General features: G+C 43.0%; 1 protein-coding gene across 1 annotated transcript in view; it reads right to left on the bottom strand.

Annotated features, from left to right (window-relative positions):
• Positions 1-18,365, bottom strand: part of inppl1a (inositol polyphosphate phosphatase-like 1a) — a 35,028-nt gene that overhangs the window by 9,851 nt on the left and 6,812 nt on the right. The window contains exons 2-16 of the mRNA XM_071516831.1: positions 15,058-15,121; positions 13,961-14,108; positions 13,772-13,853; positions 11,396-11,542; positions 10,258-10,348; positions 7,510-7,599; positions 5,785-5,883; positions 3,790-3,940; positions 3,112-3,218; positions 2,310-2,412; positions 1,694-1,890; positions 1,297-1,414; positions 638-734; positions 289-427; positions 79-178 (exon numbers count right to left, since the gene is read on the bottom strand). Coding sequence (XP_071372932.1) covers positions 79-178; positions 289-427; positions 638-734; positions 1,297-1,414; positions 1,694-1,890; positions 2,310-2,412; positions 3,112-3,218; positions 3,790-3,940; positions 5,785-5,883; positions 7,510-7,599; positions 10,258-10,348; positions 11,396-11,542; positions 13,772-13,853; positions 13,961-14,108; positions 15,058-15,121 — 1,733 coding nt within the window. The remainder of the gene's footprint in view (positions 1-78; positions 179-288; positions 428-637; positions 735-1,296; positions 1,415-1,693; positions 1,891-2,309; positions 2,413-3,111; positions 3,219-3,789; positions 3,941-5,784; positions 5,884-7,509; positions 7,600-10,257; positions 10,349-11,395; positions 11,543-13,771; positions 13,854-13,960; positions 14,109-15,057; positions 15,122-18,365) is intronic.

Raw genomic sequence — 18,365 nt, 5'->3', positions numbered from 1 at the left:
TCTTTTCCATTGTGCACAATGAGAGAAGCAGCCAGTGCCGTCAAGACAGGTGTCTGGCAGACATGCAGGCCTACTGACCGAAGCGTAGGAAGACCTTGTTCTTCTCCCTCTCCAGGTTGAGCTGGTCCACCTTCAGAAGCGGCTCAAACTCCTTCCTGTTGATGTAGTTCAGAATCTCCTGCACACACAGACACACAAGACAGAATCGCAGAATGAGGTGTCATTCAAATCTGCTGTAATTCATCAGTCTGTGTGAATCTCTCTGTGTGTGTGTGTGGTTTGCTCCACCTGTATGTCCATATCCAGCCTGTAGTTGAGGTCTCCCAGCCAGAAGAGGTGTGTGAAGCGCAGTGAGATGTCGAAGGAGCTCAGCTGTTTGTCTCCCAGCGACAGCAGCCGCAGGATATCTAGGTAGTTCTGGTTCCTCCTGCAGGGGTCAAAGGTCACAGGTGGAACAGAGGTTAAACAGTGGGGGGGGGGGGGGGGGGGGGGGGGGGGAGTGTGTTGGTATGATTTCTTCTTGAGGACTGAAAAGTGAAGTATGCCATGAGTCCACTTACAAAGTGGCACTTTGAAAGAACATTTCAGTCTGTCCTCACAACAGAAAATGTAGGAAATTTTGAATTTTGGACAGTACCTGGCAATCTTCTCATTCCCTGACGTCAAGTGGCAGTTCACAAAGCCAAAAGATGTTCCATTGAACATGAAGGACACACCCACCGCCCCTTTGTTACCTAAGAAACCATCAATTCCAAATGTTTAGACAAAATAATCGACCAATGACAAGACCAATGACATCAGAGTTTGTCCAAAAGAACATATAATCATTCTAATCCTATTGTGAAACACTGAATCTCACTAAAATGTCAAGACACAATTCTATAAAAAACTTCATTTTGAGAGGATAAAAAATGGTTGTTTGACTCTCTTTTAAGGTTAAGGTTACAGAGAGTTTAAATGGATACCATGGCACTTGTCCCATCAGGGGGGAGAATAGAAATTTTTATTTTGTCCTTCAACAACCAACCAACCAACCATTAACAAGTACAGCACAGAATCTAATAAGTACTTCCAGCTATTTTACCCATTTGTTTCAAATCATCACAATGTGACCAGCGGAAATATATTTACTCATTTATAATTCCCCTTTTAAACCGCCATAATTCCCCTTGGGATGGCCCAGTTTTCCTTCTCATTATGATGCTGTTCCCATTTTCAGTCTTTCCTTTAGACTTGGACAAGGAAGTAAAGGAAGTCTAGTAAGAATAAAGGACCAATAGTGTGTAGTGTTGTTACCCAGTGTGTTGGCGATACCCGTCTTCACACTGGACACTCCCACATGGCTGATCCGATTCTCATGTTCAGGTTTCACCAGCACAGCGATCTTTATGTTCCACAGAGTCTGCACCGCAATCTACAACCAAGAGCAACAGACAGAGAGTCAGGAACCTCCATAGAGATATATGGGAACGAGCAATGAGCAATGAGCAGCAATCAATGAGTCTCCCTCATCACTGCTACACTCACATTATGCCAAAAAGAGCCGTCTCTCTTCATCTCTTTCTAATGACACTAAGAATAGATCGCCAGACTTTAAGGGAGCATAACTAGTACTAGTAATATTATTTTGCAGATGCTCCGGGATTTAAAATCTCTACTTGAAGTCTCATTTGTTTCCACCCTTGTTCCTCACCGGTTTATAGTCCAGTTCTGTCTGTTCTTTCAACGTGGTGCGGAGGGTCTCCACCCACTCCCGATCACACACAGAGTTTTCTTGGGTTCCAAACACATACAGGTCATGGGGGATGGTGACGGTCATCTCGTCCAGGGTTTTCCCCAGGCCGCGACACAACACCCATGAGCCCACAGACTTAGGTGCGGGCACAGAGCCTGCAGACAGAGACCAAAATGAAAACTTCTCAGACATACTAATATCACCCTCTTAACCTTAAAAAGGATGTATCATTTTCAAAATATCCACATGTCTGGTTTGGGACTACTTTTCAACACAACATCTGGAAATAACAACTGCTGCTGTGTCAAAATATGTTGCTATTAACATAGGCTGTGTTGAGAAGTAAAACAAACATGTGTTTAGATATAGACACACAGATGTGTTGAATGGTGCATGGAAGGACACAGGATTGAGTGATGAAAAAAATAGTTAGAAGAAAAGCTTTGTAAACCACAGGCATAGACACTGTACAGCAGCATAAAAACTATTTTAACAGATCTAGAATTATAGTTTTTTTTTGTGTATGTGTGAGTGTGTTTGTGTGTGTGTGTGTGTGTGTGTGTGAATGTCGCACCCATGTTCCAGGTGCCTATGAAGATGGAAATCATGTCTGGCTCGTCCTGGTTGGAATGTTTGTTTTTCATCAGCTGCAGCAGCTGGCAAAACGCCTCCCGCTTCTGAAACACACACACACACACATACAACAGTTAGCCCAGGTGGCCAGTTGGCATACGGTAAAGGCTGGCCATGGCTACTTCTCTTGTTATGCAACTAGTAAAACCCAGTGTCTGCTCTTTTGCTACAAGCTGAAGCATTGCGAACTGATCTGAGCTCCAGGAACAGCTAACTTCTCAACAGCGTCATATTCTTTAAGGAGAGTGGGCAGTAAACTCGCCTCAGGTATTTTCTCCTCATACTCTTCAGTTTCTCCTGAAGAAAAAAAGTAAAAACAAAGCAGAGTCCCCGAATCCCGAATCCCCTACCACAAAGAGAGATTTGTATATGAGTCTGAGAGTCAGCTGCCCTCATGACCTGTGCCACAGATCCGGCCATGTCACTGTCTGATTATGAATATACAAATAACAAGGAATATGTGAGAGCATTTCCTTGTCGGTTTGAATATGGATGTGTATTCCATTATAGCGTTGACTTTCACATCAACAAGGTCTGACCACGACCCAGGTGGGTGTGCGTATGTGTTTGTTTGTATATTTGTGTGCACTTGTGAGCGTGTATGCCTGTCTATATCTATACATCTATGCTTGTGTGTGTATGTGCCTGTACTTGCTTGCATGAGTGTTAATGTATTTATTAATATGTGCATGCACAAGTGAGTGTGTATATGCATGCGAACGTGTGTGCGTGCGTGTACCGACCTTGGCACTGGCGAAGATGAAGTCTTTCCTCTGGCTCTTGTCCTTCTCTTTCTCAAACACAATGCCCAGTTTATTCTGTACCCGCTGAGACTTGATCAGCTGACGGACTGACAGAGATGGAGAGAGAGAGAGAGAGAGAGAGAGAGAGAGAGAGAGAGAGAGAGAGAGAGAGACAGACAGACAGACAGACAGACAGACATGCAGTAGAGACAGAGAGAAGGGGGGTGGAGTTAAGAAGAGAGAAAGGCAAAGCGGGAAAGCGAGGACAAGGAATCGGGTGAGACAGAAAGAGGGAAAAAAAGAGAGAAGGCATGTGGGAGGGGAGGGTGAGAGAGAGAAAAAGAAATTGAGAGAAAAGACAGAATGACAAAAGAACAAAGTAAGAGTGAATATTTAAACGTCCAAATATCACAGAGCCACAAATTCCTTACCTACATTTTTTTGCCTCATTACCTCGATATTATATTACAGGCTGGGACCCGAATTAAGTACACTTAGTCTCTTGCCCTGGGGTCCAAACACATTAGTCAGACTTAATAGCACTCACGAAGTTCATGTTCATGTTCATGAAGGGACCGAGCTGAAACTGGCCCGTGGGCCATATTTAGTCTCATTCTTCAGGAAATGCTGGGACATTTGTGTGTATACAGCATGTGTGTGTGTGTGTGTGTTTCTCACTCTTGTCATGTGTGAAGGTGTTCCAGTCCTCCTGGCTGTCCTTCACCTTCTTCATCACCACCAGTCTTCCTCCCTCCACGTCCACTGACAGAGTGTGCTTCTGGCTCTTTCCTATCTTTGTCAGCTCTGCTAGGTAGACATCTAGCTTTACCTGTAGTGGGGATAGGGGTGAAAGGGGTTACACACACTCAAGCAGAAAGGGGGTGTTTATAGTTATACTGTGCATTTATGAGAGAGAGAGAGAGTGTGTGTGTGCAGCTGTAACTACTAACTAACTTGCATTTCAAGTCATACCAAGTCCCCCTCACCACCAGAGGTCTGCAAAGCAAAGACAGGGGATTTCCTAACACTCCCTCCCTCTATTGCTAGTACACAGCGCAGAATCAATTTAACAACTGGACACTAGCTGTTAAATTTCCACCTATGCCATTAAAAAAGTGTTAAATCTTAATCTAAATACATGAAGCCGCCAAAATTATAAATTTGAAGAGAAAAAAACCTTGTAACTTGATGATCACACATTAGAGTCTCGGTTCTCTGAGTTCTAGTGTTGGAAGGCAGTTTAAAAATTTTGGTTCATCTGTCAAATATTTTAGTAATAACTTTCTGTTAAGTTCGTTAGAAAGTTAAGAAAGTGGACCTTCTTTCATTTAAATCCGTAGGACATGCACTTGGAAACATAAGGGTCAGCATTTTCCATAAAAAAATGTTAATAATTCAAAAGGCACGCTAAATAAACTTATTGTGACGTTTTGGTTATATAAACCTTGATCCAGCCTCACTGTTAGGTGAACAGTAGTGAATGTGATTGCACATCTCCTGTGCAAACAGGATGCAGCTAACAGGAGGTCAAAAACAAACTAGCAGAAAATTCAGTCTTGACGTGAGAGCCAATAATACTCTCTCCCCCCTCTCTTTTTTCTCCTTGCTCTTTCTCACCTTCCTTCACTCTTTTCACCCTCGCTCCCCCTCACTCTTCATTCGATTGTTCCCTCCACTCGTTTTCTTCTCTTCACCCATCTCACCCCCCTGCTCTCTTTTCATCCATACTCGTTACTACCACAACTCCTACTTTGTAAACCAATGATTTGCCCTCAAGGCACCTATGGTGACTTTCAAAATTGTTGGTGCACTTACAAAATACAACTACAGTAATCCTATACTATATTTTAGAAGGTTATGATACAAATATTGCAGCAAAATTATAATTCCATACAAGCATATTACGGTGAAACCAAAGGAGATACGAAACTACCACATTGTATGATAGGTTCACTTTGATGACGCCACAGGAAATGCATTGCAAACATTCCTTTGGGTGCTGTCACTCGACTGGGCTGAAATACTTCCTAGAATGTGGTGACATCACCGATGACATCACATTTTACTGTAATTCAGGTCCAGTCTGTCCCATGTGAAACAAAAGCGCATGCCTAGATAGCATATTCATCAAATCAAAATCATCGTCACTGCTGGAGGCACTGCGGCATGCTCTCAGTAGCCTTGCCCTTATCACTGGTAGCACAACAAATCTCTGTTCTGCCTCCGCACTACAATCACCACAATGGAAATAATCTTTTCCTCAGCTTCCTCATCCTGTCAAAAAACAGGAAATATGAGAAGTGATGATTTGGATATTGTGCATTTCTACAGTGACAATGTATACATATATATATATATATATATATATATATATATATATATATATATATATACACATATACATATATACATAAATACAAATTTATTCTGGGAATTCTCTTTCATTACTACAAAATTGTCACAAGTCAAGCTTCCCTTATTACATAAAGGGTAACAAATTACTTCCAGTATTGAGACACTTTCTGGAAAGGTCAACAGTTTGGAATGGATGACATCATCACTGCTTCCTTAACTGACCTCACATCTCCTTGTAGCTAGAGAGACACGCCCACTAATATGGTGTGTGTGTGTGTGTGTGTGTGTGTGTGTGTGAGTTTGAGAGAGTGAGTATACCTCGAAGGCCTGTACAGGGATGGCTTTGCTGTGACGCATGGAGAGGGGAGGAGGAGAGCAAGGAGAGGACAAACTCATGTCCTGGAGAGCTTTCAGAGCCTAGAGAGAGAGAGAGAGAGAGAGAGAGAGAGAGAGAGAGAGAGAGAGAGAGAGAGGAGAAGGGTAGAAAAATAAATATGGAATTAAAAGAGAGAGAACGAGATGTCGAAAAGAACCAATGGAGGAAGAAAGTAGAGATAGAGAAAAATCATGCAATGCAGAGAATGCAGAGAAAAAGATGGACGTGGAAGAGATGAATGAAAAAGGACAGAGACAGAGACAGAGGCAGTGGAACAGTTTCTTCAACTTCAGTGTCGGTGTCAACAAGGAAACAATTTCCCATTTCCTGGATGTGATCTAGTGGGAGCAGAGAAGGTGGAGCCACTGACATCACATGAGTCTGGTGATTGTGCTGTGGCTACTTCCTTCCTAGCAAGCTAAACCCCCTGACCAATGACATCCAGCATGAAGGACTTTGGTCTATTACTATGCCAGACCTGGGTCAGATTGTATTTGCAAATCAGTGATAATACCAGAACTCCAGATGGGTGGGTTTTTCTGCATTAGGACAGTTCAGATGTTTAGAACACAGGCTTGAAAACCTGTTTATTTAGTTTACACATGATCAAATATGAGAATTTACCAGTTTACTAAAGAGGAACGCTGCCTTGGCTTCAGTGTGATATGGAGAGGTGCTGATTGAAGCTTGGGTGACAAGGTCATGTTTCGACAGAAAAAATGTGTTCAAGGCAGTCAAGGCAGATCAATAACTATGTGATCAGCCAATTAATTAATTACATGTTGGTGTGTGCTTGATGATTGAAGTGCTTACTCACCTGTTGCCACTGATAGCACATGAATCAGGTTTTCATTGAGGCCCTGAGGCTATGTACGTGCTGCAAAGCTTCGGTGCTTTTTAAGCATTTTTAAACATGTGTATGCTATGTTTTAGCCAATAAATAAAGAGTGCCTTGAACAAATATTTTCTGCTGAAACATGAGAATTTAAATCACAAAATGAGCAAGCCCTGGTGCTAAAAAAAGAAGCGTTAAAACACGCCGAACGAGCGTGAGCCATGAGCAAGACCTGGCCAGGCGTGTTTGGCCCTGTAGTAGAAACCAGGTTCATTGGTTCGGATGTGACAAAAACCCCTCCCTCCCTCCCTCCCTACCGCTCTGTCTTCTCCTCCTCCATGTGTTGTGTTAACCCCAGGCCCCAGGCAGAGAGGGGGCTCCCTCCGTATCTCTCCCCGGCCTGGAGTCTTCATGCTGGGCTACAGATGCAACCAGCGGGGCTTCTGGACAGATGATCCATCATATGGAGAGGGTTATCTAAACTAACCTCCTCCACCTAACAGCTGTGCGTGTGTGTGTGTGTGTGTGTGTGTGTGTGTGTGTATGTGTGTGTGTGTGTGTGTGTGTTTTTGACTGAGTAAGAGAGAAAGAGAAAGAAACAGAGGCAGAGAGATACAGTGAGACAGAAAGAAACAGAGAAAGAGACAGAGAAAGAGATTGATACTGTATATAGAGAGAGAGAGTCAGCGAGAGAGAGATAGATACTGTATATATATACATACAGTATATAGAGTGAGAGAGATAGTGAGAGAGAGAGACAGACAGACAGACAGAGGGAGCGAGCATGTGAGCGGGTTCGTGTCTGTACATGTCTGAATGTATGTGTCTATACCTTCTTCTCTATGGAGGAGAGCAGGTCTTTGAGAATTGCCAGCTTGGTAACAAGGTTCTCCAACTCCTGGTCTCCACCCTGATTCACCGACTGATGGAGGAAACACACATGCACACTAATTAGATCCAGTGTGTAGAGTGGAGATTGAAAGGAAGAATAGGAGAACCAAAACAAGAGAGAAGGGATGGGATGTTGGAATGGGAGTTCTGTGTCCAAAAAAATTACAAAAAACAGATGATATTTCCCAAGCAAACTGAGCCAACAAGACTCTCCATCACCAAAATTTGGGGTTTTAGGGATACACTGATCAGGCTTTTTGGGGCCAATTCTGATTACAACTGTGTGATCGGCCGATTAATTAATTACATGTTAGTGTGAGCTTGATGACTGAAGTGCTTACTCACCTGTTGCCACTAGTGGCACATGAAGAATCTAATCATAAAGGCTATGACATTCATGAAACAACGCCAGAAATGAATAACAAACAAATACAAAATGAATCATCTAAGTAGATTACCTACTTAGAACGTCTATCTGCTGATTATGATTGGTGGCCCCTTGATCAGTGCATTCTTACTATGGGCCCTATTTAAACGATCCATGGCGCATGGTCTAAAGCGCATGGCGCAAGTGCATTTAGGGCATGTCCAAATCCAAATTGCTAGTTAAACGACGCACAATGTGGGCGCAAAGTAAGGCGCAAGGCGCAAAGGGGTTGTACTAAGTCCCTTAATTAATCATAGGTGTGTTTTGGGTGTAACATGAACTCAACGAATCACAGTGTCATCTCCCATTCCCTTTAAGAGCCAGGTGCGCTTGCACCTTGGCGCATTGCTATTTAAAGAGTAACTAAACCCCACCCAAATCTGTGGTGAAGCCTGACACCTAATGGTGAAAAGTAGGGTACTGAAGGGCAGAAGGGCAGTTCAGTACCCTACTTTTCACCATTAGGTGTCAGGCTTCACCACAAATTTGGGTTTGGGGTTTAGTTACTCTTTAAAAGGCAGATTCGGCAAGTTGGAGAAACGGTTTTCTGCTGAGGAAACGGATCTGCTTGTGCGCGATGGCGATGTGTGTGCACGTCGGGTGAAGGTAAGATGCCTTTGCAGTTTATTTGCATGACTTTTTGTTGGGCTGTGCTTTTTACATATTTACTGTGTTGTTTTTCTTGGTTGTAGGTTGCGTATTTAGCAATTGGCAATGTGTGATGATGGTTAAGGGGACATGTACGTTGCGCATTTGGCACTGCGTAATGGTGAAAGCATATGGCAATTTGGCAACAAAATACATGTCAGGAACGAAGTAAAGTGCAAATTTTCATAGTAGATGATCCTATTTTTCTATTTTGCATGGTAACGTTGTGTGTGTGTTTGGGAGAGAGAGAGAGAGAGAGAGAGGCGCATCTTACTATCTGAATAATGCGCCCACTGCGCCAGACTTTAGACCAGGTTTTTGTTGGTCAATGGCGCAATCGCTTTCCACTGCCTCAAGATAGCAATGCACCAACAATGCGCCTGACCACGCCTCATTTTAAGACCAACACGCCCATGGGTGCAAAGATAGGTGCAAATACATTTGCTATTTAAACAACGTGGGCACAGGGCGTGAAACTACGTCGGTCGGAAACTAGCAATGACACTTGCGCTTCACTTTGGTGTAAGATAAGATAGGGCCCTTTGTGTTTGACCTGGAAGTTTACATACTATTTGATGTTTTGGGTTGTTTCCATGATGATAAGGCTCAAGAATCCTTTTAAAACCCTACTGTGTGATTTTCAAAAATGTGCGATGGTCAATCCCATAAGGTTTCTTTTCTTAATTTCTTATATTTGACGTTTCCATTTTATTTGACCTCTATTTATACATACAAAAGCGAACATCTACACAATATATAGATCACGTAGCCTATATATAAATGTAAAAGAAAACAACACAAATCATGATAAACATTAAAAGTACAAACACCCTATGTGAGCATTACCCTTGTGATACATTTTTCTCATAAGTGTGTGTGTGTGTGTATGACCGCAGCATGACCATGTCTAGCTCAGCTGTCTGCAAGAACCCCTGGAGACAAAAGAGCTTTTTCTTCATGACCCCCAATGCACTCCACAGCACTGTGTGTGTGTGTGTGTGTGTGTGTGTATGTGTGTGTGTGTGTGTGTGTGTGTGTGTGCGTGCGTGCGTGTGTGTGTATTTATGTGTGCAACTATGTCTAAGCTTGTGTGTCCATGTACTCTGCATGTATATGCTATACTGTATGTCTACCTGTGTTTATGTATCTTTCTGTGCGTAGGTCTCACTGTGTGTGTGTGCGTGTGTGTGTGTGTGTGTGTGTGTGTGTGTGTGTGTGAGAGAGAGACAGCTGTTGGGCTAGAAAGTATGACTCTGGAAAGACAGGAGGTTCAAGAATGCCTCACCTTGCCTTCATTCTCAATGCACGCATATACACACACACACACACACACACACAAACAAATACATAGCAGACTGCTTTTCTGTACAATGTACAATTAATTAAGGAGAACTGACATCCAAGCTTGCATGCACGCACATACACAAAATCAACCTTTTTTTCTCAATTACTAAAAAGCTGAAGACACAAGGTTTTTGCGGTACAGTGACAAAATACAAAGACAAACCTCACACAACCAACAGAGTCTCACACTTGCACACACTGAAGACAAATGCATGCAAAGACACGGGCGCGCGCACACACACACACACACACACACACACACAGGTGTACCTGTTGGATCATCTTGGAGACCATGAAGGCACTCTGCTGATCAAAGACTTTAGACAGGATCTCCAGACCAGACAGAACCTTATCCACCTCCCTATGGGGAAATACATGGAGGAGGGTGAAAATGCAGCCCCTTATTGCACAATCCACATCTTCATCTTTTCCTCTGTGATTGGTATAGATTTACTAAGGGAAATCAATAAGGGATAAGTGCTTTTACCTGGATTCACCTCATCAGTTCACTTCATTAAAAGAGCATGTGCCCCTATTTTGTACATTCAGTGTGTCTGTGCATGTATACTAAGGCAGCACAATTAATCGTAGATAATCCTATACCACAATTTCATGTTTCCACGATTAATAATCATCTAATTCAGCCATATAGAAGTGTCTGTTATGTTTGCATTTCCCCTGTAAGTCCTGTTTCAACATGTATATCTAGTGCTTCCATTACACCTGGCCAGTCACAACATTTGAATCTGCAATGTGCACCCATGTGACCAAAAACAAAACTTAAGATGAAGAAGCAGGCAGGGAAAGAAAGGAAGAGAAACCTTACATAGAGCATCTATGGAAAAACAGAGCGATGAGCACAGTGAAAAAGCGTGGATAAACCCGAAGAGAGGAAAATCCCTCTCCCGAGTTTGAATGTCAAAATGTTGTTTTAGTTCCTAAAAATGGATCCACGTCTGACAGTTGGAGATACTTTGGCTTTAAACCAGATGACAACAAACAAGTACAGATACTATGCAAATTTGCCTTATGGGTCGTAGCTGCGCCCAGAGGTAATAAAGTGGAATTATTTATTATTTAAATTTTGTAAATGAGGACCACAATAAGAGTAAGGCAGTAAGAGTGAAAACAATACTTTCTAGCTGCTGCTACTTTGAGCAACACTGCAGTGAAAAAAGTGAAAATATATGTTGAGGTACAAAAGTGCAATAAAATTGTTTCCTGAAGCCGAGACAAATAATCGTGATTAATAATCCTGATCACAATATTTAGCAAAACAATCAGCATTATAATTTTTGCCATAATCGTGCAGCCCTATCGTATGTGAATATGTGTGTCTGTCTGTATGCAGCTTATACACATACAAGTGAATACGTGTCTTTGTTGCATACATGTGTGTCTCTCTCACCCATTGAGGCGTTTGCAGGAGGCCACCAGGGTCTTGTTGAGGTGAGGCAGAGCGCAGGCTCCCTGTTTGACGGCCTCCAGGTCCAGAGCGTAGCTGCCCTTCAGGTACTCATGGGAGATGGTGCTGAGGCCGTTAGCCGCCGGAGCGCTACGAGACACCCAACAGGGTTAAATGAGCATACATGAAAATACAGGGGGAAAAGGAACTCTCTTTACAAATAGGAATGGCGTTCTTGTTTTCTGATCAATTTCTATGGCATGTTCACACCATAATAATGCTAATCCCTAGTTTTTTCCCATGCCTCTCATTAATACACTCTGCCTAACGTTTTACGGCATTGAAAATATCGGGCACGTATGTTCACATAACCCCCATTTCTTGTTTATCTTCTGTTTTTCTGTTCATATTCTATTTTGCCCCGCTGCATCCCATTACTATTTGCTGCTGCCACAACCCAATTTCCCCCCGGAGTTCATCGACATTTCAACTTATCTTAACAAAATGAATTCCTTAAAAAACATAAAGAGGAATCACATCACATGCATCAGGAAACTCAGTGTTACATAGAGTCTTTGCAGTTCATGGTGACTTAGAAGTTCCAAAACATTGTTCACTCAGATGAGGAACATGTAAGTCCATAGTCGTGCATGTATCTGTGAAACTGTGTGTGAGTGTGTGTGTGTGTGTGTGTGTGTGTGTGTGTGTGTGTGTGTGTCTGAGTGAGTCTGTGAGTTTATGACTACTATATTTGTGCAGTCAGGAATTCCAGAATCATACACTTCCTCTAAAGCAGAGAGCTGACTCAATGTCTACCCCCCTCCCCGACCCTCTCCACACACACACACACACACACACACACACACACACACACAAACACACACACACAAACACACACACACACACACACACACACACACACACACACACACCCTAGCCAATTGAGCCACCAGAATGCCCCCCTGACGTTTCTGTATCTTGAAGGAGGATGTTGCTTCAGTGTCACCTGAAGTCAACAGAGTCACAAAGGTTTCTACAACACATGTATTTTGTGACTTGTTTCAGCTCCTTGGAAGAGCCTAATGTTTGGTCATGTACATCTCTTAAAAGCTCAAAAACTTAATATTTCCCTGCATGATAAACATCAGAATGGAAAATACAATTATCTAACTCTCTTCAAATAAGACACACCACTGCCTGAAACTTTGGAGGCAACACTTGGAAGTATTTCTCTCACCCTAAAATCAACCAGTATCCAGTCTATATATAGAGACAAAAGGATAGCTGGATCCAATTATCTGCTGCCTTATTTGCTCAATTTACTGAACAAATCCCTTGTTACCTATAGATTTCAGGTAAAAGAAAATGGGAAGACAGGAATTTACCTGTTCATCAGTCAACTAGTTTCAACAAGCCATGCAAATGTGCATGCAAATACCCTCTATAGCAGTACACAGATCTGATATAAAGACATAAAAGCATGGCATATGGAAAACAGTACAACACACACATACACACACATACAAATACATACACACACACACACACACACACACACACACACACACACACACCACCAAAACCCAGCATCCTCTGTAAGCAACGTGGTTTTAAACAGGATGTGGTTTTCCTTTCTACAGAGAGGGGGTCCCTCAGGGAGAACAGAGGATATGTGTGTGTGTGTGTGTGTGTGTGTGTGTGTGTGTGTGTGTGGTGTGTGAATGAAAGAGAGAGAATGTCTGAGTGAGGGAGTGTTTGTGTGTTTATTAACTATGTAACAATGTTTACTGCTTTGTGTGTGAGTGTGTGGTGTGAACGAAAAAGAGAAAGAGAGAATGTCTGAGTGAGGGAGTGTTGTTTTAAGTGTGTAAAAATGTTTACTGCATAGTGTGTGTGTGTGTGTGTGTGTGTGTGTGTGTGTGCGCGTGTGTGCATGCATCATATGCAAGAAAGACAAATAGAGAAAGAGAGGAAGAGTGTCAGTGAGTCTGTGTACGTGTGTTTGTGTGGTTAGGATGATAAGTATCTGTGCCTATCGTTTGTGTGTGTGTTGCGCTGAACTACGGCTATGACTATCACATTCACAGTGACAATGAAGCAATATCCTTTCTTAACTGTGCATGCTTGTGTGTGTGTGTGTGTGTGTGTGTGTGCGTCATACCTGTCTGTGTATGTAACAGGGCCACTCAAGTATGTGTGTTTGAAACGTGAATGTGTGTGTGTATGTGGGCAAAATGTTGAGCTTAAGGAGGCTGGCTGGTAGACAAAGGGTTGCTGGTTTGATTCTCAGTTTGATTAATATGCCATGGCACGTGTGCTGTATCTGTGCTTTTGAAAATAAAAATATATGATATAAAATATCATGCAAAGACATTGTACCTGTCTGTGGGCGTGTCTGGCCCAGGGGGAGTGGAGGTGGAGGCGGAGCGAGGGGGGAGGGGTGGCTTCTCATCCTCCCCATCTACCAATCAGAGAAAGGCAGAGTTAACATCTGGGAATCGATCAAAAGGTGCGGAAGGCCACCAATGAGTGTGTGAGCGTATGTGTGTGTGTGTGTTGTATAGTCACCTGAATAGTCCCTGTCGTCACTGATAGCGGTTTCCTCTCTGTCGACGGGGTAAAGCAGCGTGGTGACCAGACCTTGGCTGGGCTGAAGGTACAACAACACTAACTCTGGTAACGTCTTAAACCGCTTAGGCTGCACACCCTGAGACGTCTGAGAGTGAGAGGGAGAGAGACAGAGAGAGTGGGAGAGGGAGGAGAGAGAGGGAGAGAGAGTGGGAGAGGGAGGGAGAGAGAGGAGAGAGAGACAGTGGGAGAGGGAGGGGGAGAGAGAGAGGGAGGAAGGGAGAGAAAGACAAACAAACATGGAGGGATACATAGTCAGTCAGAATGAAAGAGAAAGAGAGAGGAAGTTATTTTCTGCTACGGATACTGTATATCCAGAGCTGTCTAGCTAAAAACAGCCATGTCAGTGAAATCCCTGGGGGCCTCAGTTGTTCCCCATTTCACGTGCAATAAGCAAATATAACCCAGCAGCCTAAATACGATTTATTGTATGCAAACAAATTCAGTTCCAGGAAGCAGAACTGGACTCCCAGGAGGCTGAAAAAGTTTCAGACCCGTTTCACGCCACAGCTCTCCGGGACAGACGGCTCTGGGTGGGTGGACCCCAACAATATCATAAAACAGTCAGACAAGATGCCTGTGATGTGGCGACAAGGACAGTCTAGAGTGGGTTTCACAGAGAGAGCAGGGGGGTGAGGGGTGCGGTGTTGGGTGTGTGTGTGTGTGTGTGTGTGTGTAAGTGTGAGATGGAGAGAGTGTGTGTGGCAAGTGGTGGTGGTGGGGGAACTTCACAGCTGTTGGGCACAAAGCACAAAGAGGCTGCTGTGTGTTAGTGTGTGTGTGTGTGTGTGTGCATGTGCGTGTGTGTGAGAGCAAGAGAGGGAGAGAGAGAGAGAGAGAGAGCTCAGAGCCAACAAAAGCATCATCGCTTTCCAGCTGCTACTGAAGCAAATACAGTTTTTGCTCTCTGTCTCTCTCACTCATACACACACACGCCTGTACTTGACCCCAACGGTTAGATACAGACAGACACTCAGACCTTCTAATTGTGTGTGTGTGTGTGTGTGTGTGTGTGTGTGTGTCTGCCTTCTCTATACCTGCACAGCCAGAAATCCCTCATCATCTGGGAGGATTCTGTAAGTGTGGACATGCTTCTGAAACCTAGAGAGAGAGAGAGTGAGAGAGTGAGAGAGAGAGAGAGAGAGAGAGAGAGAGAGAGAGAGAGAGAGAGAGAGAGAGAGAGAGAGAGAGAGAGAGAGAGAGAGAGAGAGAGAGAGAGAGAGAGAGGATGGAATAAATGGAGTAAAAGAGGGAGGGAGGGAAAAAAAGAGACAGTGACCTTTAGACTATTCGCTAATTCTTCTTCCAACCAGACAAATTACATTTTCAATCTGACAATGTGTGTGTGTGTGTGTGTGGAGGGGGGGGGGGGCAGACAGACAGCAACCTGTTGCTGTCTGTCATAGTAGTGAGCGGGCTTTAGCCTTACAGTAGCATGATACAGTACAGCAGAACAGAAGAGAGCTGAACCTTGTGCTTGCAGACAGTGGGGGATGTTAAAGTCACAATGACATGAAAAATGACTTTTTCACCTTGCTAGCTAATTATTCATGCCATAATATGAACCTATTTAACATTAAATTCCAAAAGGTGTACAGCATTTTCATTTTCTTGTATTTTTATATCAAAATCCCAGTACTCTGCCCTTTCCCAACAAATAAAACTGTCTCTCTCTCCCTAACTGATATCCCATTGGTTTACACTTTTGAATGGTCTCTCCTCGTATTATGTCCCGCCCCTACATCCTGTTTCAACAGGAAATATGTCAAATTACAGAAGCAAGATGCTCTCGAAAATGCAGTTTTATTGACTTTGTGACTTGAAGGTACAGCAAAAAACACACCAGCATCGGGGAGTTGCGGCTAGAAGACATTTTCCTGGCTCTATCCTGAATCTTTCCCCAAAACAGAGAAATGATTAAGAACCTTGGATACGTCTTTGATGCAACCAACAACTTGGTGTCAGAAATGGGGATCTGGATTTTGTTTTGACTGAAGAACCCCCTTTTTTCAGTCACCCGTTGGCAGATCAATTTATTGACATTACTACTGCATGGCTGTGACTACATGTCTACAGTCAAATTCAGAGCTCAATGATTTTGATGTGTGCACTTCATGTCTGTTCAGTGGACCAGACACAAAATTTACAATTTGCCAGGCAAACCTTGAGGTTTTTTGTGTGTTAATGTGCGAGTACTGGTTGTGCTTCTCTGTAAAAGTGTGGTTGCATGGAGTGTTGCCTGTGCAAAACACCCATGTGCTGCTTATTTGCATGTGTGTGTGTGTGTGTGTGTGTGTGTGTGTGTGTGTGTGTGGACTGTGTGTGTATGTACGCTTCATAAACGAATGAGGGTTAAATGCTGAGATCCATCCCAGGAATTCATTCTGCCCTGACCACGCAGTTGTTTTTCCGGTCTTTCCAGGTCAGTGTCCTACTGCCACTAAAACACGGACTGGATTAAAATTTTAACATATTTTTACTTCAAACTGCAACTGGATTATTTATTTCAATCCCAAATGATAAATACTGCTACAGTTGGATTGGATTAACTGTCTAGCATGTTTATTCAGTCAGACTGCAGCCTGACAGAAGAGTTTGTCACTCTTGTACAGTTAACATGTTTATTTGAGATCAGTTCTTTTGAAATAACAAATAATACTGAGAGATTATTCAGCTGCATGCAAACATAGTCAGTAACAGAGTCAACCAACATGAAGCTGGCTTGAATTAAGAATGGTGCTGCTCAGGAGCTGAAATATTCATAGGTGATGTTACTCTCTGACATGATGACATCAGGTTTTTTTAAACACCAGTGAAATGTGTGTGTGCGTGTGTCTCTATCATCTTTAGGCTTGACATCGAGAGAGAGAGAGAGAGAGAGAGAGAGAGAGAGAGAGAGAGAGAGAGAGAAACAGAAATTGAGTGAGCAACTTAGCTAAATGTTAAGTAAATGTGACAATGTGTGAAAGATAAGGAATGGGGAACCGAAATGAACAGTGCGATATCGAGTTCAGGACCAATAGGCTACCTCTTTTTGAAAGCTTTAGGGTTTTTACAGTATACAGTAGTCACACAACTGGAAACCATAGCAGACAGCCAGCTTTGACTCATATGCCATGTTACATTAGTTTACATAAATGTAGCAGTGTACAATATTGGCAATCTACACTGCTTGAAAAACTGTCTCAAATACCATAGCTCTAACAGTTGGTCCGACTTCTAATATAAGCTTAGATGAATATTTGCTACTGCCTTCAAAAGTCCAACAGTAAACACGGACAGTAGTCGCAGACAGTAGGCTCCATTGTTCCTTTGTTTTACTGGTGTCTATCTGAACTCTGGACCCATCTCCATAATTAGCCCTCACATTGTAATCATGAAATTCACAAAAACAAAAACATATGTACAGTATGTATATACAACACATTGTGGCACAGAATCCATGGCCATGCAGTGTGTATGTGTATGTATGTGTGTGTGTGTGTGTGTGTGTGTGTGTGTGTGTTTTCCTGCTAGGGGATAGTTGGCAGCTCATGAGATTCTCTGCAGGTCTGTGGAGTAAATACTATTGTTTCAGTAGCGTCAAAAGTATAATAGGAATAGAACGAGAAAGCAAGAGGGAGAGAGAGAGAAGAGAGAGAGAGAGAGAGAGAGAGATAGCCTGAAGAGGTTTATCATGCCAGGCCCAAGGCATGCTGTGTGTGTGTGTGTGTGTGTTGTCAACAGTGGTGCGTGTTGAAGGTACAGACTGCTTCACTGACTTCCTCTGCCTTGTGTCTGTTTAGACTACCACCTCCTCTCCTCCAAACAACACAAGCACCAGTTGAGGGCTAAACACACACACACACACACACACACACCTATCTCCTTCTTCAAGGTGGATAAACCAGACAACACTGTCCACCTCAACTGCCTCAAAGGGCCGCAGGTTAGCAGCTTGGTAAGGGATTCTTCTTTGTAGTTGAAGGCCAGCAGGTTCAATCTATTGTGCAAGTATTTCACTTGCATGTGTGAGGTTAAAGTTCCAGCAGGCGAATGTGAATAAATATATAGGCACTGCGCACTGGTGTGAGTGACTTGTGGTGGCAGATTTTTTAACCCCATCATTTGTGATAATGAAATCGTAGCTCAGTAAAGGATTCCACCCAAGTAACCATGCTACAATCAGAATAATAAAAAACAAGTCCAATATATCTCTAACCTTGTATGTGGTTGTGCATGGCACATTATGGATGATGCATGCAACAAGTAAGCTAGGTAAAGTGTGAGGAGGAGGCGAGAGCTAGTCGCCTCCTCCTCATATACCTTGACTCTCTGATTTCTTGCTAAATGAAAAGCATAAAAA

Source organism: Centroberyx affinis, unplaced genomic scaffold (assembly GCF_046629955.1).
Source record: "Centroberyx affinis isolate AG114_WGS23_722 - 3 ecotype Tasmania unplaced genomic scaffold, CSIRO-AGI_Caff_v1 ptg000432l_1, whole genome shotgun sequence".
NCBI lineage: Eukaryota > Metazoa > Chordata > Actinopteri > Beryciformes > Berycidae > Centroberyx > Centroberyx affinis.
This window is presented reverse-complemented; position numbering and strand designations above follow the sequence as displayed.